This window comes from Pelophylax lessonae (genome assembly GCF_965119305.1).
Source record: "Pelophylax lessonae genome assembly, chromosome: 1".
Lineage (NCBI taxonomy): Eukaryota > Metazoa > Chordata > Amphibia > Anura > Ranidae > Pelophylax > Pelophylax lessonae.
The window spans coordinates 389,632,841-389,658,326 of NC_138768.1; the positions used below are offsets into that span (position 1 = coordinate 389,632,841).

Below are 25,486 nucleotides of genomic sequence, written 5' to 3' on the forward strand. Positions count from 1 at the left end.
ATTTATACTTGTACCAACAGGTAAGCTTACAATCAAGTCATGTGTTCAACTTACTGCACTATGAGGAGTTTTCCTTCTTTACATTTATGGTACATCTGAACTGTCCCTACTGCCTATGAGGGTGAACTACCCCTGAGCTGTTTGAGGTCTGGTCAACAAGAGCGAGTATCCATCCATCCATCTATAATTGTGAAGATTAACATTGGAGCGATTGTGGATCCCTGTAATAGGGATCAACTGCGTTTGGTAAGAGGCCACACATATTGGTGTTTGGTGGAGGTTTCATCGCTATTACATCACTTGGTTCATGGGACTGTTCTTGAGGCCCCTCTGCCTATGGACTTTTATGTTTTAAATTTATGATGTGATTATCATCATGGATTTGTATTTATTGTTTTAGCTTTTGCTAAATTAATCTTATCAAGCGCTGCATACCTTGTTTATACTACAAATGACAGGCCGACATCTCTCCACCCTTAATTCTCTGGAACAACCCTGTGCAGCTACTTAGAATCTATGCATGTAATCACATTATACCATTGAAAAAAGTCTGGCCAATGCCAGCGCAGGGATGTATGCACAACTATAGATCAAGGTAAACTTTACCATTAAAAGCATACACTAAGCAACAGTAAAATGAGAGATTACATTTAAGGACAAACATACCACAACTTCACAATTTTCTCCCATTATTCTTTGCCATTTATTTCTAAGCACATCTTCATCAACAGGTAGGCATTCGTCTAGAAAAGAAAAGAAAATTGCCAATTTCAATTCTTCACCCAATACTGGAATCACTAAATTCACCTACCAGCTAATGAAAAGACTGCACTCCCATTACATAATAGTACTGACTATCTTTCCACATAGTTTCACCTCTTCTGAAGGCTCTCTAGTGGCGCTTTTCCACTGCATGGTACCGTAACGGTTCGGCACGCTTTTGTGCTTTTCCACTGCTGGTACCGCATGGTATAGGGTCGGAACGGTTCGGTACGGTATAGGTTTGCTTTTCCACTGCATGGAACCGAACGGTACGGAATGGTACGGCTCTGAAAAAACAGTACCTACCAGATTGTGGTTCCAACAGGTACCAAACTGGTACCATATCCCACAATCCTTTGCATGCAGTCACTACTAGCCACTGATTGGTCAGAGAATCCCACCCACCCCGTTGTTATCCCACCCACTTAACTTTAGTACTACTTTAGTGGAAAAGCAAACCTATACCGTACCGTACCGAACCGTTCCGACACTATACCATGCGGTACCAGCAGTGGAAAAGCAAACCGGGCCAAGCAGGGCCGAGTAGAGCCGAGCCGGTACTAGCAGTGGAAAAGTGCCATAAGCAAGGCCCTGTTATAGAGAGGTTTTTAGATATATAAAAGTCACACACACACTGAGGATTTATCAGATTTATCTGATAACATGTTAATGGGTATGTGGGGTTAAAAATCATAGAAGCAACTTTGTCATTAATTTTACTCACAAAAAATAGTAAATTGCTAACTATCCCATTAATAAAAAATGTTCTAATTGCTATTCTAGCGGGGATTACTTTTGTTTATGAAGGTCTCCCCCACTATCATTAAATACATCTCTTCTTGCATCCCATAAAACGACCATATGATGCAAATGCAGCAGTTTTTCATCATTGAAAATACTGCCATGGGTTCTTTTAAGTACTCAGTTTTTACCTTCATTCTCTTTTCAAAAACAGCATGCAGAGAAAAAAGCAGGATTTGAACCATATTGTTGTTCTTTACTTTATATCACAAAGAATTAAACAGCAGCATATGCATTTTTTTTTTTTTTTAAAAAGGCTTGAAAAAACAGAGGTCAATTTTTTTTTTTTTAATACATTCTTTAAATAAATGAAAACTGTCAGATGCCACAATATAGTTGGGAAGAAGATCTGAGGGACAGCTGGCCTATTCTACCACTGACAGATTGCTGCAGTATGCCTTTCCCACACACAGTCCATGTAGCACACTATGGAAACCTGTACCTGTTTGTATGCCTTTTCCTTTAGATGTAGGCTGTACAACATCGCTACTGTTTAGTGATGACAGTGGCTGAATTTTCTTAATGCTTTCTGAAAAAACAAAGTGTTGAATATTTAGACATGAATTTTACCAAGCTTTTACTCACATCTGAATTTAAACTATTTACTAGAGAATAGAAATGTTTCTGTGATTCTGTCAGCCACAGACTGGGAACAGGTCTGCAAATAAGAACTTCTGACATTTTTCTGACTTTACTGATTCGCAAACTTGTCTTTTGACACTGACTCAACAAGTCTTAAATTCAGCATCATAGCCAGATAACTAGTATCTTTAGAAGGTCAGCAATGGCAGCCTACATCAAGTATTTTTTCTACAAGCCTAAGGTGCACATGAGCATTCTGATTGGGTCTGCCTGTTCCTCTATGGTGTGGTGAATGTAAACAGACTTGTGTCAGTTTACACCCGCCTACCTCTGATCTGGCCAAAACAAAAAAAAGGAAGGGGAACCAGTCCCCTCCATCTGTCCAGATAAGAGGGCAGTCAAGTATAAATGGACAGCTGGTCCATTCACATTCACATCCACATCCAACTGTCCATACAGCAGAGCAGGCTATATCCATGTCCGCTCTGCATAATCTCTTATCCTCATCTTTGCAATCAGCTGCAGTAGAGTCCAGATGTCAGAAAAAAATGTCCTGGGGAGAGGATTCCTCCATCCGTCTTGGTTGTGTGGATGGAAATATCTGACTCTTTTTGTTTAGCCCGCTAGATGAACCAAAAAAAAAGGAACGGTCTATGCCCAGTTTAACCACTTAAGCCCCGGAGGATTTGGCTGCTAAAGGACCAGGGGTTTTTTTGCGATTTTTTACTGCGTCACTTTAACGGACAATTGCGCGGTTGTGCGACGCTGTACCTAAACGAATTTGACGTCCTTTTTTCCCACAAACAGAGCTTTCTTTTGGTGGTATTTGATCACCTGTGCGATTTTTTGATCACGCGCTATAAACAAAAAAAGAGCGTAAATTTTGCAAAAATAACAATATTTTTCACATTTTTTTATATGAAATTCCCCAAAAAAAAAAGTAAAAATCAAAATTTTTTAACATTTTTCGGCCAATTTGTTTTACGCTACATATGTTTGGTAAAAAAAAAATCGCAAAAAGCGTATTTTGATTGGTTTGCGCAAAAGTTATCGCGTTTACTAACAAAGGGAAAGATTTCTGTCATTTTTGGTGTTTTTTTTTTAACGCGTAATGGCGGCGATTGGCGATTTTTTTTTCGGTACTGCGACATTGCGGCGGACAGATCGGACCCTTGACTGACATTTTTGACACTTTTGGGGGTACCAGTGACATTACTGCAGTAATCAGTGCTATACATATGCACTGTTACTGCAAAAATGACACTGGCAGGGAAGGGGTTAACTTTATTGGACAGGGAGGGGTTAAGTGTGTCCTAGGGGCGTGATTCTAACTGTGTAGGGACATTCCTATTGGTGTAAAAGCAAAGATCAACCGTTCTACATAGTAGAACAGACAGATCACTTTTACACAGGGAGAACTGACAGGCAGCTTGTTTACACAAGCCGCTCTGTCTTTCTCCCTTCACAGAAGCGATCGCAGTGTGACTGGCGGACATCGAGTCCGCCGGTCACACGCACTGACTTGTCTGTGAACGAGCCGCGGCGGGCGCGCGCCCGCCCGCGATAGGCTCGCAAGTCAGTGACAGGCGAGTGACGTACCGATACGTCACTCTGCCTGGCCGGGGCTGACCGCCGCAGTATATAGTCGTGCGGCGGTCGGCAACCGGTTAAGTGCCCCATAACAAGCATTTTGTCCTGAAACCTGATATGCATATACTTGCTCCAGGTCAGTGAGAGTTTCAGTTTTTACACTTGCAAAAAACAAGATATTCACTATATTACCAAAAGTATTGGAACGCTGCCTTTACACGCACATGAACTTTAATGGGTTCCCAGTCTTAGTCCATAGGGTTCAATATTGAGTTGGCTCACCCTTTGCAGCTATAACAGCTTCAACACTTCAGCGAAGGCTGTCCACAAGGTTGAGGAGTGTATCTATGGGAATGTTTGACCATTCTTCCAAATTCACATTTGTGAGGTCAGGCACTGATATTGAACGAGAAGGCCTGACTCGCAGTCTCCACACTAATTCATCCCAAAGGTGTTCTATCGGGTTGAGGTCTGGACTCTGTGCAAGCCAGTCAAATTTCTCCACCTCAAACTCGCTCATCCATGTCTTTATGGACCTTGCTTTGTGCACTGGTGCGCAGTCATGTTGTAACAGGAAGGGCCAACCCTAAACTGTTCCCACAAAGTTGGGAGCATGAAATTGTCAAAAATGTCTTGGTATACTGACGCCTTAAGATTTCCCTTCACTGGAACTAAGGGGCCAAGCCCAACCCCTGAAAAACAACCCCACACCAAAAATTCCCCTCTCCACCAAATTATTTCGACCAGTGCACAAAGCAAGGTTAAACATTCCTATAGACACACTCCAAACCTTGTGGACAGCCCAGAAGAGTTGATGCTGTTATAGCACATTGAACTGATCTGATAATACAGTGAGAGATCACTGAATTGGAAACATCAGCTATCAGGTACATGATTAGTATAACGCTGTAATTTACCTTGATCGTTTTCTTCATTTGGTAAAGTCATAGCTTGGTCACTTGTTTTTGCAGATTCCTCAGTTGGATGAGGAATAACTTCTTGTTTTTGACCTCTCCTTATTAAGGTCAGATGGACAGTTTGTCCCGTGTGACGTAACACTTCCACTGCTTGCTGGTTGGTGTAACCCTGAAGATTCGTCCCATCAACCTAATTAAAGTATATACAGTAAGAAAATAGAATATAAACTATATTAAATTCAAATATTATTAAAACTGAGCAGAATAGTCAAATATTACCAAAGAACAAACAAAAAGGGTAATTAAATGGCATTCTTTAAAAAAAATGTAAGGTTGTAAACCTAACCCTGTGGTAATATTACTTGTTTAGATAAATGTGTTGGGCAGCATACTGCAAAAAGGCACAAGGATTATGGCGATAGTTCATTGGGTAAGCATGAGAGAAGTATAGTTATTCAGAGGAACTGGTCAGAATTCACTCTTCCTTGATTTGACCATGCAAGCTTAAAATTCAACTGCTGTGTCTACTTGCTTTTTTGCTTGCTTTTGGGCACATATTATGAAAAATGTCCTCAACATGTAACTGCAAACACAATGTAAATGAGCCATTAATGAGTTAATGTTTTACATAGATTATTTTTCTGAATGTGTTGCAACTGAATATATTAATAAAAGCAAAAGTATTAAAATTTAATTATTGTGCATCCCTCTGGACATACTGGGAGGGTGCACTTGAGGCCTCCTATATTAACTAAATTGACTACTACTGGTTAAAGTTGATGTCTGACAGCACTGTGAAAAGCAATAGAACCCTGATTAGGCATCCCTCTTACTACTCTGCTGCTATACTTGGGAGGCTGATATCAAGACTCAAACTGAATATATCCAAAAATATGTTTAATAAATAAATACTTGGAATAAAATAGGTTTTCATGGTGAAATCCTTTCCTTGGGAGTCTATTGAAGTACACAGGAATTCTTAGGACAGTTGGGTTATACATCTTGCCTACAGGAGAAATGGACAATGGCAAAAAAAAAAAAAAAACCTTGGTCAGCACAGGGTAACACCCCCCCCCCCCCCACACACACACACACACACACACACACACACACACACACAATCATTTTACAGTATCTCACAAAAGTGAGTACACCCCTCACATTTTTGTAAATATTTCATTATATCTTTTAATGTGACAACACTGAAGAAATTACACTTTGCTACAATGTAAAGCAAGTGTACAGCTTGTATAACAGTGTAAATTTGCTGTCCCCTCAAAATAACTCAACACACAGCCATCAATGTCTAAACAGCTGTCAACAAAAGTGAGTACACCCCATAAGTGAAAATGTCCAAATTGGGTCCAAAATGTCAATATTTTGTGTAGCCATCATTTTCCAGCACTGCCTTCACCCTCCTGGGCATGGAGTTCACCAGAGCTTCAAAGGTTGCCACTGGAGTCCTCTTCTACTCCTCCATGTCGACATCAAGGAGCTGGTGGATGTTAGAGACCTTGCGCTCCTCCACTTGAGGATGCCCCACAGATGCTCAGTAGAGTTTCGTTCTGGAGACATGCTTGGCCAGTCTATCACCTTTACCCTCAGCTTCTTTAGCAAGGCAGTGGTCGTCTTGGAGGTGTGTTTGGGTTCGTTATGCTGGAAAACTGCCCAGTCTCCGAATGGAGGCGATCCTGCTCTGCTTCAGTATGTCACAGCACATGTTGTGTGCAGCGTATGGTCTAAGCACTGACAGACTGACAGGCTGACCCCCACCCCTTTAACCTCTGCAGCAATGCTAGCAGCACTCATACGTCTATTTCCCAAAGACAACCTCTGGATAGGACGCTGAGCATGTATGGTCGTGGCCACTGTGCTACAGCTCAGTTTCAGGGTCTGAGCAATCTTCTTATAGCCCAGGCCATCTTTGTGTAGAGCAACAATTCTTTTTTCAGATCCTCAGCGAGTTCTTTGCCATTAGGTGCCATGTTGAACTTCGAGTGATCAGTATGAGAGAGTGAGAACGATAACACCAAATTTAACACACCTCCTCCCCATTCACACCTGAGACCTTGTAACACTAACAAGTCACATGACACCGGGGAGGGAAAATGGCTAATTGGGCCCAATTTGCACATTTTCACTTAGGGGTGTACTCACTTTTATAGCCAGCAGTTTAGACATTAATGGCTGTGTGTTGAGTTATTTTGAAGGGACAGCAAATTTACACTGTTATACAAGCTGTACACTCACTACTTTACATTGTAGCAAAGTGTAATTTCTTCAGTGTTGTCACATGAAAAGATAGAATAAAACATTTACAAAAATGTGAGGGGTGTACTCAATTTTGTGAGATACTGTACCTCAGTCTTGTAGAAAGGTAAAATGGAGAGCATATAAAGCATGTGGGAGAGCCTCAGTGGACTCCTTGAAAAAGATTTTATGGCGAGTACAAAATCCTATTTACCTTCTCGTCCAATGATGGACATCCAAAAGGGGGAGGGCAACATACCAATAAAAGCTAAGCATGAAAAAGTCAACAGAAAACTAGAGACTGCCTCAGACAACTGGAGGAGCAAATAACCAATGGCCTCTGAAACAAGATAGACCAGGCAAAAACCTGGTCCTTGAATGTGCCAAGAACAACAATTGGTCCAGATTCTACTGCAGGAAAGAGAAGATTCATTCCATAGAAACACTCATAGGGTGGGAGCCCTGTGCACATGCCCCAGTCAAGTATGCCTCCATATCGGATGATAGACCTCTTGAAAAGTATCTTTCCTAGCTGTTAGTATCATAGGAAAGAGATGCTCCTGACTCAAAAAACAGAGCTTCATAAGCCATGCTGTTACAGCCAGCGACTGTGACGTAAAATGGCAAAATGGTCCTTGGGACAGAACAGTCAGGAGTCTCGCCAGGTGAGCATACCATATCTGCCTTTGCCAATTCAGAACAAAGAATAACTTGGCTCGTCAGCTTTAGTTCCAAGGGAGGAAAAGCACAGATCAGAATGTACCAGTCCCACGGAGTAATCAGAGCATCCTCTGCTTTTGGTAGATGATCCCTGCAACCGAAGACAAACCTCTCCAGTATGTTGTTGAACATAGAGGCTAGAATGCCCACACTCAGTGCCCTCCATATCTTGGAAAACCTCTGGCTGTAGGGACCAATCCCCCAGGTCCAGGTGCTGCCAGCTAAGGAGGTTTGCCTGCCAACTGTCTTTGCCTGGGTGGAATAATCAGGAATGTGAAGATGTTCTGCTCAGGACAGGAACAAATGTACCTGTCCTGCCAAGCAAAATTGCAGAATCTTTTCTGAAGGTTAATGTATGCCACAACCATGGCCTTGTCCAACTGAACATGGCTCTATGCCCTTTGAGCAGTATGGTCCAATGCTGCAGAAAGCCAAATCACCAGAAGTTCCAGGATGTTGACAGGGTGCCCAGTGAGGATCTTCCAGAAGGAATTTTCTCATTCCAAAGCTGGCTTCCTGAGGACAGACTGGTTCTTGTTGCCAAATTAAATAATGCTTCCAGGGGTTTGTTTGACTTGTTCTATAATGACAGAACATTTTGTTGTAGAGGCCTAGAGTGAATCTGAGCAAATGTAACTGTCGTAAAGGAAGGCACAATCGGGCCCATGCAAAGGGGGAGAGTAGCTGCTTGAATCTGACAGAAAATAATGAAAGTTCTCCTGTGAAAAAAAAAAACTCTGATCCGAGCTGTGTCCAGGACTTGATACAGATACTCAAAATGATGAGTAATTTTGAGACAAAGTTATGAAAGTTCTGGGCTCACCCAAACTGCTGCAACTTCCAGACAGTCAATGCCACATGGTCTGAAAAAAGCCCCTGCTGACTGTACCCTAATAGTCCAATTATGCCACAATGAGTATTCCATGGGAGCACAGCATGGCCTAAAGAGCTAACACTTCGGTATGCAACTAAGTTGGGGGCTAAAAGTCAGGGCCACAAACTTGTAGTATAGGTGAACAACAACAAAAAAAGGTAGGAAAGGTAGATGTGTTGGAATGACAAAGACATGCAGGTATGCATCCTTGATGTCCACAGAAGTCAAGAAGTCTCCCTGGTGAATGGAAGCAATAAGAAATATGGTGGGTATTAATGCAGAAATGCCCTCTTTGTGCAAGGGAATAGTGAACATGTTGAAAGAAAACCCCTCAGACTATACAGTACCTTGAAAAAGTATTCATACCCCTTGAAATTTTCCACATTTTGTCAGGTTACAACCAAAAACGTAAATGTATTTTATTGGGATTTTATGTGATAGACCAACACAAAGTTGCACATAATTGTAAAAGGACAGAAAATGGTGAATGGTTTTCACAATTTTTTACAAAAAAAAGATCTAAAAAGTGTGGCGTGCATTTGTATTCAGCCCCCTTTACTCTGATACCCCTAACTAAAATATAGTGGAACCAATTGCCTTCAGAAGTCACCTAATTAGTAAATCTAGTCCACCTGTGTGTAATTTATTCTCAGTATAAATACAGCTGTTCTGTGGTTTGTTAGAGAGGTTTGTTAGAGAACCTTATGCCCCGTACACACGTGCAGATTGTCGGCCGAACGATCGGCCGTCTTTTGTCCCCGGGCTGTCTTGTCTGTTGAAAAGTGCAAAAGACTGCACAAGAATTTTGTCCGCCGACTACAGCCGACTGCAGAAGTGATGTCATGTGATGGTTAACTTTCCCTGTGTTTTTTCTTTTCTGAGCATGCCCAGTCTTGCAAATCTGCTGTCTGTCGGCCGAATTCTGTATTGACTGGCGAACAATCGGCCGCTCTGGTGTCGGCATACAAAAATTTTAATGCTTACACGACGGATTATTTTCGGCCGAAAGTGCGCTCCCACCGGGAGCCCTGAGCACCCAGCCGGCACGTCCGCCGGCTGGATGGAGTCCCGATGAATGCTGGAAACGGCATAGATCGGGTCTCCGATGACGTAACCCGGAGGCGGCGTCCATGACGTCACTTCCGGGTTACTGTGCTGCAAAAGGCGGCAGATTTGAAAAACGGCTGTATGCAAAAATGCCGTTTTCGGTGTTTTGCATACAGGAAAGTGTAGTGGAGGGGTCGAGGGTCTTTTAAACCCTCGATCCCTCCATAAAGTGTACCTGTCACTACATATTGGTGTCACAAGGGATGTTTACATTGCTTGTGACAGCAATAAAAGTGATCAGATTTTTTATTTTTTTTTAAAAACCTGTAATAAAGTTAAAAAAAAAGAAAAAATAAATAGGAAAAAAAAAATTTAGCCGCCCCCGTCACCGTTAGCTTGCGCACAAAAAAAAACGTATACGTATAACGAATACGAATTAAATCGCTGTTCAAACCACACATGTGAGGTATCGCCGCGATCGCCAGAGCGTGGGCAATGATTTTAAAAAAAGAGCTACACTCTAACTCTAAACTGGTAACCGTTAAATAAATTTAAAGCGTCGCAGATTGAAATCTCTATTGACCGTAGCTTGTCGCCATCCCACGGGGGGGCTCAATTTTAAACTGTAACATGTTGGGTATCTATTTACTCGGTGTGACATCATCTTTCACAATATACAAAAAAATGGGCTAACTTTACTGTTTAGTATTTTTTAAATGCAGTGAAAAGTTATTTTTCAAATTTTTTCCCAAAAAATTGTGTTTTAAAGACCGCTGCGCAAATACCGCGTGACAAAAAAAATTGTAATGACCGACATTTTATTCTCCAGAGTCTTTGCTAAAAAAATATATATAATGTTTGGGGGTTTTAAGTAGTTTTCTAGGAAAAAATACTGATTCTAACTTGTAAACAAAAAGTGTCCGAAATAGGGCTGGGGCTTAAGTGGTTAAAAAAAATGTCCTGAGCTTTGAATATCTCACGTAGCAATGTTCAATCCATCATCCGAAATTGGAAAGAGTATGGCTCAACTAAAAACCTACCAAGACATGGCCGTCCACCTAAACTGACAGGCCGGGCAAGAAGAGCATTAATCAGAGAAGCAGCCAAGAGGCCCATGGTAACTCTGGAGGAGCTGCAGAGATCAACAGCTCAGTGGGAGAATCTGTCCACAGGACAACTATTAGTGATGTATTCCACAAATCCAGCCTTTATGGAAGAGTGGCAAAAAAAACGGCATTGTTGAAAGAAAGCTATAAGAAGTCCCATTTGCAGTTTGCGAGAAGCCATGTGGGGGATACAGCAAACATGTGGAAGAAGGTGCTCTGGTCAGATAAGACCAAAATTGAACTTTGTGGCCTAAAAGCAAAATGCTGTGTGTGGTGGAAAACTACTAACATGCTTTTCTTCAGCAGGGACAAGGAAGCTGATCAGAGTTGATAGGAAGATGGATGGAGCCCAATACAGGGCAATCTTAGAAGAAAACCTGTCTGTAAAAGACTTGAGACTGGGGCGAAGGTTCACATTCCAGCAGGACAATGACCCTAAACATACAGCCAGAGCTACAATGGAATGGTTTAGATCAAACCATATTCATGTGTTATAATGACCCAGTCAAAGTCAAGACCTAATCCAATTGAGAGTCTGTGGCAAAACTTAAAAATTGCTGTTCACAGACGCTCTCCATCCAATCTGACATAACTTGAGCTATTTGCAAAGAATAGGCAAAAATGTCACACTCTAGAAGTGCAAAGCTGGTGGAGACATACCCAAAAAGAATTGCAGCTGTAATTGCAGAGAAAGGTGACAAAGACAAAGTATTGACTCAGGGGGGCTCAATACAAATGCATGCCACACTTTTCAGAGATTTGTAAAAAATTGTGAAAACCATTTATCATTTTCCTTCCACTTCACAATTATGTGCCACTTTGTGTTGGTCTATCACAAAATCCCAATAAAATACATTTATGTTTTTGGTTGTAGCATGACAAAATGTGGAAAATTTCAAGGGGTATGAATACTTTTTCAAGGCACTGTATCACCACAAGAACCAAGACAATAACACTTTGATCTAGAATCCAGAGGGGGCTCAAAAGTGATCCTATTCTCTATGGGTATGCAGGAAGGTTGGAGGTAAAAAAAATCCAGTTTGTAGCCCTGGGATACCACCTCCTGTAGCCAAGTGAGTGAGATGTCAGTTGTCTCAAGTATCCCCTCACTTTAGAAAGAGGGCGGGCACACCTTGCAGGTGGACTAGGATCATGGTTTTGAGGGTTTCAATGAGGAAGTGGATAAACCAATGGAATGTTTTTTTTACCAGTCAGGGGGGGTGGGGAATACTTAGCAGTCTACTCCTTTGGCTTTTTCCACTGAGAAAGATGGGTGGCTTTGCTGCCAGTAGCCTCCTAGATTAATAGTATCTAGAAATAATCCCACTTCAGTGTGCAATTACGCTGTCAGTTTCTAGCAGAATCCTGAGTTAGTGTTACCATGTAACACCTACAAACATGCAGCCGGCTCTGTGCTTATGCAGGCTGAACACAGTCAGATTGTTGTCTATGTTAATGCAGGCTGAGAAACGAATCATGGTCAGATTGGATTCGGTGATACTGCAAGCTGAGTAACAGACCATATTCAGAATGCACTTGGGAAATTTACAGTTCTGTAGCAGATATCACATGCGTAGCCTCAGTATTAAAGTGTTTGTTACCCAAGCATTTCATTTTCTTGATATGTGCCTGTTGTACCATGTACTTGTATGAAAAAGTATTCTGTTTTCTTTGTATGGCTTCCTTTGTCTGAAATCCCTGGTATTCCTGCAAGTATCTCTGCTTTCCTATTAAAAACTGACCACACTAAGCAGGAGAACACAGCGTGGTCAGTTCTCTGGCTGTGCTGGGAACTCAGCCTACTCTCCTTCAATGATCAGATTTGTCCTGACAACCCCCACCCCCTAAGCACAGCCATTCACTGAAGCTCAGTGTACTGTTGCTGCTTCTCCCCCCAGATCTTATGCAGCTGAGAACAGAGGGAATTTGATCACTTATAAAAAAAAGGGGGAAAAGGTATTTATAATGTTTTTTTTTTATATATATATATATATATATATACACAAATGTTTTGCCTTTCAATTTTAAACTAAATGGGCTGTTTTACAAGATGATCATTTACAATCACTTTAAAACAGAGGAAACCCCAAACCAGCATAACCCAGCTAGTCATTTACAACAGCAAATTGCAGAAATGGTGACAGTAAAACTGCCTCAACTGTGAACTGATAACTCCATAAGGTATCCCCAAACACACTGGCCTGACCTGAAAAGCAGAGTCCTATGTGAACTAAAACACAGATAGTAGTCACTGCCGAGTGCAGGACTGTCACAGAGAGAAAACCAGTATAAATAATGAACTAGAAACCTGGGCTGCTTGGCTAACTGTAGAACTGTTAAGGTTTTTTATAGCTGCCCTGAATCTACCAGTAGGTGTAGAAAGTGTTTCTCAACCTTTTTTTAGTCAAGGCACCCTTTAAATTAATGGACAATCTCAAGGCACCCTCCAAAATGGATAGTCTCAAGGCTCCCATTCTAAAATGTAAAACATGATTCTAATAGTTTTACATAATACATCACCATCCACAAACGTAGGACACCCAACATTAGAGGTGACTTATTCTTCAAAATCAAATAAACTTTTGTACACTGGGGCTGACTAGTATTCCAATGTTTCTCTTCTCTCTCAGTTTTTCTCCATCACTCACCTAATGTGAGCCCAGACAGAGAGGGGCAGGGGAGAGTCACTGGTTGTTAGGATCCCTGCGGCTAGAAGGTCCTAATGGTGCACAATAAAAACCTGTGGCTTTGTGTAACTGAAAGGCAAGCTTAATCCATCTGCTGGCTTGTATACAATTTTGGGGCAATTTTTAGGCATTTTGCCAAGGCACCCCTGAAGAAATCTCAAGGTACCCTGGTTGAAAAAGGCTGCTGTAGATGACTGACTTAACTCCTGAAGAAACCTCAAAGCACGCTGTTGAAAAAGGCTGCTGTAGATGACTGACTAAACCTGCCGAAATTCAAGACTGTCACAGAGAGAACAGGTGGCAGTACAATCCAATGTTTTTTTTTTTTTTAGACCTTTTTTCCTTTATGTCACCTGAAGATCATTTCCTGTCTTAAGCTGGCCATAGATGGATGGAGATTCAGCCTGTTCAGCAGGGACCAGCCAACTTTCAATCAAAGTGTGGTCGCTCCTGCCTAACAGAGACAATTTACTTATGTCAAACGAGTTTGTTGGAAAATTTTCTTCAATCATTGGCTGCAGCCACTGATCAGAGTATCATAAATACACTGTCTCCCAGGGAAGGATTACTCTATCCACCTCAATTATGTGGATGGAGGAATGTGTTCTTTTCCCCCTTGATTAGCCTGCTGGCTGAAGAAAAAAAAAAGATGCATCTATGGCCAGCCTTATAGCGTCTGCATTTTAAATGAAGTAGTAAAGCAGACACCTTTTAGCATAAGCACTTTATTTTTATTTTTTTTGTAATGGCAATTTTATTATATAAAAACATACATATAAAAAGGCTCAATGTACCTCACAAGTGTACATAAGTAAATGAAAAAATAGAATTTTTGACTCACTGTAAAATCCATTTCTCTGAGTTCATTGATGGACATAGTTCTCCATGATTCAGAACCACAGGGTTATATTGCCCCCTACAGGAGTAGGACACTAAGCAGAAAAAAAGACTTGGCTACACCTATGGGCAGTCCTAGGTGGTATACACCCCCCTCTCTGCTACAGCCTTCAGTTTAGTAACAAGCAGTGTCAGAAGTATTACAACTCCATAGAGGGGCGGGTGCTGTGCCTGTCAATGAATGGATTTTACGGTAAGTCAAAAATCCCATTTTCTCTTTTGTTCATTTTTTTCATTGACACACAGCTCTCCAATGATTCAGAAACACAGGGACGTCCCCAAGCAGTGCCAAACATGAGGAATGGGACAACAATAAATCCCAATGCTAAACAAAATAGCCAACCAGGTAAACAGGAGCTCAACTAAAAACAACTGGAGCCCAACCTAAACAATACACCCAAAAAGAGGGGACAGACCCTCTAAACAGCAGCCTGCAAAACTTTGCGGCGAAAGGAAGCATCCGCAGATGCCAACACATCCACTTTGTCCCCCTTCTCTGGGACCGTGAACAGGTTTGAATAAAAACCCGGAAACCGTTCCGATACGGGAACGTGGACAATCACACCCTGAAGCAACAGGCTTTGCAGGGCCCCAAAGGGAGCTTGCAATCAGCCTGGGGAAAGAAGCATATTGGACGGTAAGAACCTTTCCGGAGGACAAGAACGAAACTATCTTGTAACCGAACTGTATCACTTCCTGGACCCACTTGCCGTTTGAGGTCCATGGGCCCGGAAAACAGCAAAGACGTTCCCCCACCGCAGGCATGGGTGAGGGCACACCTTCATGCTGAAGGAGCCTTGTCTGCGGGTCTAGAGAATCCCAATCTCGGTTTGCCAAACTAGGGCCACTTGGAACCTTCCAAAGACGACTTGAAAGGATTTGATCCCTTGTCAGTGGACCCTAAGGGACGAAAAAACTTCTTGTGAGCCAAGAAAAATGAGCCACGCCTGCGACAAGGTTCTTTTCCCTTCCCAGACTTTTGAAGAAAGGTACTCTTCCCCCCCTGTTAGAATCTTAATGATGTCATCCAGGGTAGCCCCAAACAGACGATCGCCCTAAAAGGATAAATCAGTCAGAGCTTTTTTAGAAGTCTGGTCCGCAGACCAACACTTAAGCCACAATAAAAGCCTAAGCACCACTGTCGAAACAGACAGCTTAGAAATCAGTGGAGCAGCATCCAAAGAGGCATTGCAGACAAACGGCATCCCCTGGACCAACTGGTCTACCAATTCAGCAAAGGCAGGGGGAATTTGCTCACCCTCTAGGTCACGGCGCAAAAGTTTAACCCACTCAGTGTTTGCGACACCAGGGCAATTACCAGGCCTGGCCTAAGCGTCAAACCAGCAATAGTGAACATATTGCGGGCCACAGACCCCGCCTTCCTGTCAGCCGGATCTTTAAAAGGTGGAGATTCCTCTACCAGAATTATGGTTGTCTTGTTCAACCAGGAGACAGGGGGTTGACTTCTGGTGGAGCAGTTCACTTCTTGAGGAGAGACTCTTCAAAGGAGTACCTCACCACAAAGCATTTAGGAACCACAAAGGGGCGTTTTGTAAGCTCCCACTCTTTAGAGACAAATTGGTCAAAATAGGAGGGATAAGGAAACCCTTTTGCTGTGCGAGACGGCTTGTGGGTGCCAAAGGCACCTCTCAGCTGCATCCTCCATTGTTAACATTTCCAGCACAGATGTAATCCGTGCTAGCGCCTTCTCGTGCGCAGCTAAAGGTGTGGAGGAATCATCCTCACTATCTGATAAATCAGGGAGGGTGGCTGCAAACCCCGCAGTGTAGGCCTAGTCTCCAGTGGTTAAGTCAGATTCCGGATCTGATGAGACAGAGGAGGCAGGGGAAGGCGGGGGACACTTTTTGCGAGCCAGTCGCCCAAGGGCCACCTCCACCTGGGAAACAAAGGACTTGGGACTACAGGACCTAGAAATCCAGCCCGTCGCCCAGTCTGGCAGTTGATTGTAGATCTCTCAGGGGACTCCGGAGAAAAAAAAAGCCATTTAAAAGTAAAAGATTGCCAGGACCAGAGATTCCCGTAAGGGAACTAGGTCCTTTTTTCTGACTAGGCAGATAAAAACTGTAGGTCTATTGCAGAGAGGGGGGTGTATACCACCCAGGACTGCTCATAGGTGTAGCCAATTTTTTTTCTGCCTAGTGCCCTACTCCTAGAGAGCTGTGTCTGTCAATGAACTAAAGAGAAATTATAATTTAACAAAGTGATCTTGTCCAAGGACAAATATGTAATTTGCATATAAGCCTACACGGATGTGCAGAATAGAACAAAACAAACTGAAATCAAAACAACAAACTGCTGGTGAAACACATAGTGAACTGTATACTATTGACAGGCCAGGGGAGATAAATAAAACATAATAAACCGAGAGTCATATTTCATACATTTTCAATCAAAAGAACCCAAGGCTACTGGTTTATGTACCATATAGGGACCCATATATGAAACCAATATTCCAGGTAAAACCGGTACATTTAGATCTCTACGTCACCTGATACAGTAGTTACCCATCCTGCCCATAATTTTAGGGCAGCCTAGAGCAAAGTAAATCATTTTATACACTGGCAATGCTTTGTTCACCAAATCAATCCAAACCTGTAAACTAGGAGGATCTAGTTTCTTCCAGTATAGTGCAATGGCCTTTTTGGCATAGAAGAAAAGAATCCCAAGTAGGGATTTTTGCGACTCCCTAAGATCTTCTTCATCAAAATCGCACAATAGGCATCTAGCAGGAGTACAGATATTAGGTAGGGCCAATTTCTCCTCAACACACACACACAAAGATAACTCCAAAAATTGCGTACCCTTGGGCAGTCCCAGACCATGTGAAAGAAATCGCCAGGAGCAGCATAACATCTATGACATGCAGGCAATGGGACTTTCCCCATTTTATGAAGTTGAGAGGGGGGTGTAGTAGATTCTATGCAAATACTTCAGTTGAATAAGCTTATACCATGCAGCTATGACCCCAGAGAGTTGGGACCCTTGCAATTCCTCCCAGATCTCGTCCCCTAAATTCATTATGTCAGTTCGCCATTGTCACCTAATCTTAGTCCTCCATGGGGAAGATTCAGCCAGTAAAAGATTGTAATATCTGGAGATTAGCTTTGACATCAGCACTTTTTAATTAGAGGAGATGGTAGCATTAGACTTGCAGATCTGGATGGACCTAACTAACTGAAGCTGAACCCTAGCTAACACTAGCTGTTACAGCAACAGTTTTTTTATTCTCTTTCTTTGTGGGATACGTTTTACATAAATGAATAAAAGTTGAGAATTGTAAACCCACCCTGTCAGCAGTAAATAGTTTTGTCTCAATCCTCTAACTGCTACTTTGTCTGGGCAGCTTAGGCTCCTTTCACACGGCCGCTCCGTGTGAAAGGTCCGCTGCGGGACTTTTTTTTTTTTTTTTTCCACGGAGCGGATGACATTTCTGTCATCCGCTCCGTGTGCCCGCATATCATCCCATCCGTTTGCGGATGATATGCGGACCTAATGTAAGTATATGGCACTGCGGATGACACCGCTGACATCCGATTTTCCTTCCTTTCCGTTTTTTACACGGATGGAAAAATGGGGTTCTGTTCCGTTCCAAAAAACGGAACAGAACTGAAAGGAGGAAAATCGTATGTCAGCGGATGGTATTCCGCTGACATCCGCAGTGCCATTCACTTACATTGATGTCCGCAAATCATCCGCAAAAAAATAGGATGATTTGCGGACACACGGAAAGCAGCGGAGCGGCCGTGTGAAAGGACCCTTAGTCTGTTCGAGGAAGTTGAAAAAATAAACAGACCAAATGACTGGATTACCAAGTGAAAATAAAGGAAAAAAGCCTAAAAAAAAAAACAAAAAAACACAACTAAAGCAGCCACCATATCTAAGAGTTGGTAAGCTGCAATTTATTACATTTAATACTTGCTTTGACTTGATAGACATCAATCTTTCTTCAATCTATTAACTACGTACACATACTGGTTTGAAGTACAAATGTAATGGCGCATGCTGACATCCAGATTTTTTTGTTTTGCTTTCTAATAATCTTAGCTGATTTTCAAAATAAACAGCACAACCTCTTAAGGATATATTACACCATCTGTTCTGCTGCATAAATGTTCTGATTGACAGCAATGGGAAAAACATGCTAGGCTTAAAGGCATACCACAAAATACAATAAATAATTCTAATACATTACAACCAAATGATTTGTTTTCCATTCCATTAATTTAGGAAAAAGACTTCAAGCTGTGTAAATACACAGCATTACATATTCATGAACAAAACTAGTGTGTACACAGGGAACTGGGAAATATGTTGTTCTTAATAGCAACTTATCCTAAAAAATAAAATTCTGTTAAAATAATAACAACAAATGAACTACTAGCATTGCTACTAATAGGTAGTATCAGTTGCAAAATGACCCAGAATAAGATTAAAGGTAATATGATTGTTCACCGGACATGCCACATCCCCTTCTAAAATGTCTCTCTTAATTGGCTGAGATTACCATCAGGCATTCTAGTTTTCTGTAATAGCAATGATACTCGCTGGGTACACAAAGCTGACTTGTAATATATACATTTAGTTACACAAACAAAATCAGTATAATAGCTCTTTAGTGCATAACATGCTCTAATACTACTACTAAGAAAATGCAGGCCTGTGTTGCAAAAAAAAAAAAAACATATTCCTTTCTTGCTATTAATTTTGCTGCACAATTGAAATTTGGTTTAATGGAAACAGAATATTAACAGACACGCCAAACCAAACAACATTTAGACAGCAGTGAGAATTCAGCATTTTTAAGGTCAAAACAATGCAGTGTTTTTTTGAATTCTGAATAGTTCCTATACATTCAATCCCTTATTGAACAGTTACTATAGATTTCACATTACTGTGTGCTTTGTTAGGTAAAGGCAAGTAGTTCTCCCTTTCCCTTCCATTTTCTAAATGTTGTGTGCTCCCCATACTGTTGATGTGTTGTCACAGTTATATTGATGATATTTCATATATTATTCATATTATATTTGCCGTGTGAAATGGATGTAAGTATTCAGCTGCTTCTTTTACAGGATGGCTTATTTTTTTTTTTTGCATTTTTCTAACTGGTCAACAGAGTCATTTAAAACAAGATTAAACTGATAATAAAGTCTATTTTTTTTTTTTTGTTAAAAATAACAAACATGTTATACTTACCTGCCCTGTGCAGTGGTTTTGCACAGGGCAGCCCAGATCCTCCTCTTCTCTAGGGGCCCTCTCTGGTGCTCCTGGCCCCTCCCTTCTGTTGAGTGTCCCCAAAGCAAGCAGCTTGCTATGGGGGCACCCGAGTCGAGCCATAGCTCCATGTGTCCATTCATATACGGATCCACAGCCCGGCCACCTTTCTCTCCTCATTGGCTGACTGACTTTGATAGCAGCGGGAGCCAATGACGCTGCTGTCAATGAAGAGAGGCGTCCCGGGCAGTTAAGACACTCCTGCAACATAGCTGAATCTAGATAGAACTCAGGTAAGTATTAGAAGGGCTTCTGCACACAGAAGGTTTTTTTTATCTTAAAAAACCTTCTGCCTTTACAACCCCCTCAAGAAAAAAAAAAAAAAACACAAAAAATGTTTTGTGTAAAATTAAGCAGATCAATATGGCTTAAAGATTAGGGCAGGTATAAAAGAAACTTTGCAGGCAAACTGTCTGGAACATACTACATGAGAAAAAAATAAATAACACTGGTTTACTTACAGCAATAATCTGGTCTCCGACATGAATCCTTCCATCCTGCTCCACAGCACTGCCTTTTGTAATACTTTTCACAAAAATACCAGAGGGCTCTGTTTTATAAAACAAATAATATAAGTTATATACATCTAGAAGCCTTTTTAAATTTTCTCTTTTCTGTTCCCTTCTAAAAGATAAACAATCCTAGACGGTTTTTCACAGTAGCCCACATCTGCCTGAAGGCGTAGACCATGCTCAGTCTAATTAAGCAATAATATTTACAGGCCCAACTGCCAGCACTTTGCAGTAATACAGTAATACAATAAGAATACAGCAACAGAGACTCATGCTTAATGTTGAAACTGGGCTTATGTAGTTCGATCAGTCAGGCACTTTATACCAGCTTGTGTCTGATACATTTAGACATGGGAGTACTTTTAAAGCAAATACTTTTAAATGTAAGAAGTTCCAGACTACAAATCCTGACCTGTGTAAAAGGATATTTATGAAAAGTATTTACCATTGTGTAATAACATTGGTCTAGTACTCATTTCCAGTACACAGATTCTCATACCAAGGATAACATTTTCTACGTCTTCAGTTATACCATAGACTCAATTCTGCCCTATGGGTATTAAGGAGTACAATTCATATCTCAGCAAACACTCCAAGCCAGTACATGTCAAGAAGAAAAGTCTATCAGAAGGGATAGTTATTTTTGTTAATAGACAATGCCTTTCAGATGAAAAAGCAACACAAAAATGCTTTTTACTGTGCGGACACACATGTATACTGTACAGCTACTCTACCAGTGCATGTGGATACCAATACTTATGTGTATTTTGGTAGAAAAAAAAATAGGATTTTTGCAATCATCATTAGGCCCTGTTCACACGATTTTCTGCTTGAAGCTCAAACGCACAACAAGCCAAAACCCATTCATTTCAATGGCCCCTGTTCACATATGAGTGTTCGGTCGCCTGAAAAAAAATGCCTGTCGCTCAAAAAAGTATAAGAGCTTCTTTTTGGCAGATTACAATCGTTTTGGCCCCATAGACTTCAACAGAAATGGCTAATTTCCTCTCCCTCTGATGAGGCAAAAAAACCTGTTAAACTTACAGAATAGGTGAACAGAAGACAAGGTTTTATCCTTCCAAATCTGGTCAATAGAGGTCTGTGACAAAAAAAACGTGCTCACTGCCGTAGTGGAGTAAGTCTTTACTGGAAAAGGGCAAACCCAATCCTTTAGACCATAAGCCCGAACGGTGGATTGTCTGAGCTACCTATAGATGGTGCAACAAGAAACTCAGGGCACCCTTACTGGGACCCCCTAGGGTGATGAAAAGGAAAACAGTCTTCCTGAAAGAAGCAGTGGCTGAAAGACAGATTTGCACAACCAAATAAATCACATCCAAACAATGGAGGGAAATTTTCTTTTGATGAACTGATTGTGGACAAAGACAGAAAAACAATATCCTAATTAGGGGGAAGGAAGGGACTACCTTGGGAAGAAAAGAAGCCCTTGGTCATTTCACTTTGTCCTTGTGCAAGACCCCAAAAGGTTGCTTGCAGAATAAAGCCACCATCCCAGGCTCTCGCCTAGACAAGGTCATTGGCACAAGTACATCCTTGTGGGTCAAGAAATAAATATCTCTGGTTTGTTTAAAGAGGGGCTTATAAAGCAAAAAAAATAATTAAAACCCTTGGGGGACCACATGAGAGTTACCCTGCACAAAGGCTTTAATCAGAGTGGGAAGCCAATAGTCTCTAAAACTGAATAGAAAACAGCAGAGATCTGGCCCTTGATGGTACAAATAACCAAGCACTGGTCCACCTAACTACAGAAAAGAGAATCTGTCCTACTATAGTGAAAGCAGTTAGCCTCTTATCAAGCAAGGTATTATACATTACCCTCCTATAATTGTAGTTTGTGTGAAAAATGGACTCCCTAGCCTTGAGCATTATAAAAATCAGACTCAGAAATGTCCTTGTCCCCTACAACATGGGCTTCAACAGCCAACTGGCATCTGGGAAGCAGTGCGGTAAATGGGTCCTTAGCCCAGCAGATCCAGACGGTCTGGCAGAGCCCACAGCACATTTGTGGGAATTCTTACCAGTTGGCAATAACACATCCACCTGGGCCAATGCAAAGCAATGGGGGTCACCAGAATGCCCTCCATCTCAATCTTGTGCAGCAGACGAGGAAGAGGTCTCAGGGAAGGTAAATTATAGATTGTTGTTGTTCAGTCGTTTAGTCGTGTCCGACTCTTCGTAACCTCATGACCCATAGTGTGCCAGGTTTTCTGTCCTCCACTGCCTCCCGAAGCTTGCCTAACTTCACTTACGGCAGCGAAACTTAGTTTCTTACTAATGGTTGATGTATGCCACTGCTGTGGACCTAACTGAATCAGATGGCTCTCCAACAGGTTGGTCCGATTCTCTGACAGCTCTATCACCCAAAGTTTCAGGATGTTGATCAGGAACTGCACCAACAAGGAGCCCAGTACTCTCCCTAAGTCCAACTGGCTGGCATCTATCATCGGGATTCTCCAGAACATGGGAAGTAACATCTGCCCCGATTCCAATGCTAAATTTCCGAGCCATCAGAGTAAGGACAGCCTGATCCTTGTATCAGTTTGTCTAGAACCAACTTGTCCCCTGATAACTGGAGGCTACAAAGGGCAGTTTGGACCCACCCCCTCAATAGCTGAGATGCATTAAAATGCATTATGGTAAAAAAAGATCTTCTGCCTTTATAACCACTTTAAGGAAGTCTACAGGGAAGGGGCAATTGCAGTAATAATGCCAGCAGCTCTGGACCTGGAAAGTGCAGCTAACATACCCATAACCAGTCTGGAGAGCAACAAAGCAGAGCTGGGGGAATCCAAGGGTGACTTTGAAGTTCACGCTACCACATCTAGCCCAGCAAGATTGAGATGTGGTACTGTCCAAATGCAAGGCTGAAAGCGATCGACCCAGAAAGTTGCAGGTTGGTGGGAAACACCAAAAACTGTGTAGAGAAAAGTTGACTGGAGAATAGAATAAAAAAAAGTTTCTAGAAAAAAAAAAATAAGTAGGAGTGCTGAAGAAAAAAAAAAAAAAAAAAAGGACGTCCACACAGTTTAAGAGAATAACAAAAAAATGAAAAAAAAAAAATGAGACATGCTGGTAGTAGGGAGGGTTGTACCCTGGGCTGGGCTGGCCTGCAGTTGTTTAGGTTTGCCAGTGTTCAATCATCCAACAGACAGCAGTATGATCAAAAAGTTTAAGAATTATTATGTCCCTAAATGGACAAGAAAAAAAAAGTTTGTTTTTTTAATTGGACGATTAGAAAATGTCCAACAACCAACTAAAGTACACATAACACCCTCAATTTACGTGATTACAATAAAATTAAATCTGGCTGCTTATCTATAACCTCTTTTCTGCACACCCACCCAACTCTTTATGTGCATGCAGGAAATATAGAAAGCTTTGCATGCAAATAGTTTACGATTATGGTATTAAACAGCTTTATAACCAACCTCCAAGTTTAAAGTGATATTAAACCCTCATTTTTTGGACACTTTCAGCAGCTGATGTAATTTGTCACTGAGCAGACAGCTTCTACATCTTTTATTCCTGGTCTATGAATCAGTTTAAGTTGATGCCATGATCACTACCCAAGGTTTGTTTCAAAGTGGTTCTTCTCACTTGTAGGATCCTATGGGGTCACCCTTGCATACAGGGACTAGAGATGTGTCTCCCCACACTGCGTGCATTAATAGAAATACACAACCCCATAGCCTAGAATGGCAAGGCACTCCCCTGCTACTCCCTATTTGCCCCCACCTCCCTTTTCCAAGCAACAAACTGGCTTTAGACTGAACTGTCCACTTTCCTGTAAAGACCTGTTCCTGTACAGGAAAGCAGCACTTAGAGCAGGAGCCAGCATCATTGCAATTTGCATTCTGGGGTAAGAATTTTAAAAAATAGTTTACCAGGGAACATTTATTTTTGTGTGCTCAATGTTTACAATAAAAAAAAAAATAATTGGCTAGCAGTAATTTGCAGAGTTTGGTTACCTGAACTTTTGTCGCCAACATAACCAGCGATAGTTATTCCCAAACCTTGAGAATTTTTAGACAGCTTAACATCAAAACTTTCACCATCTGTATCTCTAGTCATTCCACCATTCACCTGGAAAACAGACTACACATGTATTATGAAAAACAGACTTAAAGGAGCACAACAGTCATTATTAACAGAGTTCAGTAAAGAGCACAGCAAAGGTAATGTATAGCAGGTGATTGTAAAAGCAAAATAAATTTACAGTGCAATGTGTATGTGAGGGTTTGTCTGTCGACAAAGATAGGAGACTTGGACATCTTTGTTTTTTGGGGTGCTGACCATGTAATAAAGCATATCTAAACCCAAAGTCAAAACACTGCAGCCCTTATGTGTTAGCTACAGTAGTTTCTCTTTGTTCAAACGTTTTTCCTTATTTTCACCTGGTTATCACGCCAGTAACACATGCCCTGTGCTAGGGTGACAACGCTCACTTATCATACTGTATCTGTGGAAGAGCAGTTTTGTCACCCTAAGACAGGACGTCTTACAACTACAGCACAGATCTGGCTCTCCTCTTCTCTATAACATATGAAGGTGGTCTGTAGTTCATAAAGAGAACTGGGTACTATAAGTGCAGTATAGGAAGATATAGGCTGATAACAGACAGACCAAAAGGGAGCAAATTAGTGAAATTCATTTGACTGAGTTTGACATGGAAGAAAATTTGCGACATTCAGGACACTAATTGATATGAGCTCTAAATACCATGCATTCTTTTAAATGCCCCATAAGTCCATACAAAAAAAAATGACATGCACAGATCTATATCTGATGTCATAACAAATGTAATTTCAGGTGGAAATGGAAAGCACCTTTAATTAAAATGCAACTATGTAAAAATGTGTTTTAAAAACCCAGTGTGGCAATATATGTATTGAATTGTATTGTAACTGTATTGTCTTCCCTCACAATGTAAAGCGCTGCGCAAACTGTTGGTGCTATATAAATCCTGTATAATAATATAATAATATACTGACCTGTGAGTCAGGTACAGGTGGTACGGATGGAGGAGTCTGAACACTGGCAGAGACTATTGTAGTAGAGTCTACAACTGGACCTCTGGCAACAACCAGCTTCACTCGGTTTCCACACTGCCGCAAAACCTGAGCAACCTGTTCACTGCTCATTCCAGCAAGGTCAGTTTCACCGATTTTTAATATGTGATCTCCACTATGGAGTCTACCATTCTGATTGAGATAAAAGAACATAATGTTACTACTGTATATAACAACTTGACCATGCAAAAAATATTAGTCAGCCTAATGAAAGCACATGCTGGAAAATATGTCAGCAATTGGCATTTATATGACCCCATAAAAAACATACATTTTCCTGTGTGTGGGCCATAATACAATGTCATCCAGAAAGCAAAAACATATTTAGGGTATTTGCACACAATATGAACATCAAACAT

The 25,486-nt window shown here is 41.4% G+C and overlaps 1 protein-coding gene across 8 annotated transcripts in view; it reads right to left on the reverse strand.

Annotated features, from left to right (window-relative positions):
- The window catches only part of MPDZ (multiple PDZ domain crumbs cell polarity complex component), a 334,396-nt gene that overhangs the window by 230,058 nt on the left and 78,852 nt on the right, over window positions 1-25,486 (reverse strand). For all 8 annotated transcript variants that reach the window (XM_082263865.1, XM_082263863.1, XM_082263860.1 and 5 more), the window contains 6 exons: window positions 25,050-25,259; window positions 24,027-24,141; window positions 19,987-20,075; window positions 4,653-4,842; window positions 2,006-2,092; window positions 667-743 (listed from right to left, as the gene is read on the reverse strand). In XM_082263865.1, coding sequence (XP_082119991.1) covers window positions 667-743; window positions 2,006-2,092; window positions 4,653-4,842; window positions 19,987-20,075; window positions 24,027-24,141; window positions 25,050-25,259 — 768 coding nt within the window. The remainder of the gene's footprint in view (window positions 1-666; window positions 744-2,005; window positions 2,093-4,652; window positions 4,843-19,986; window positions 20,076-24,026; window positions 24,142-25,049; window positions 25,260-25,486) is intronic.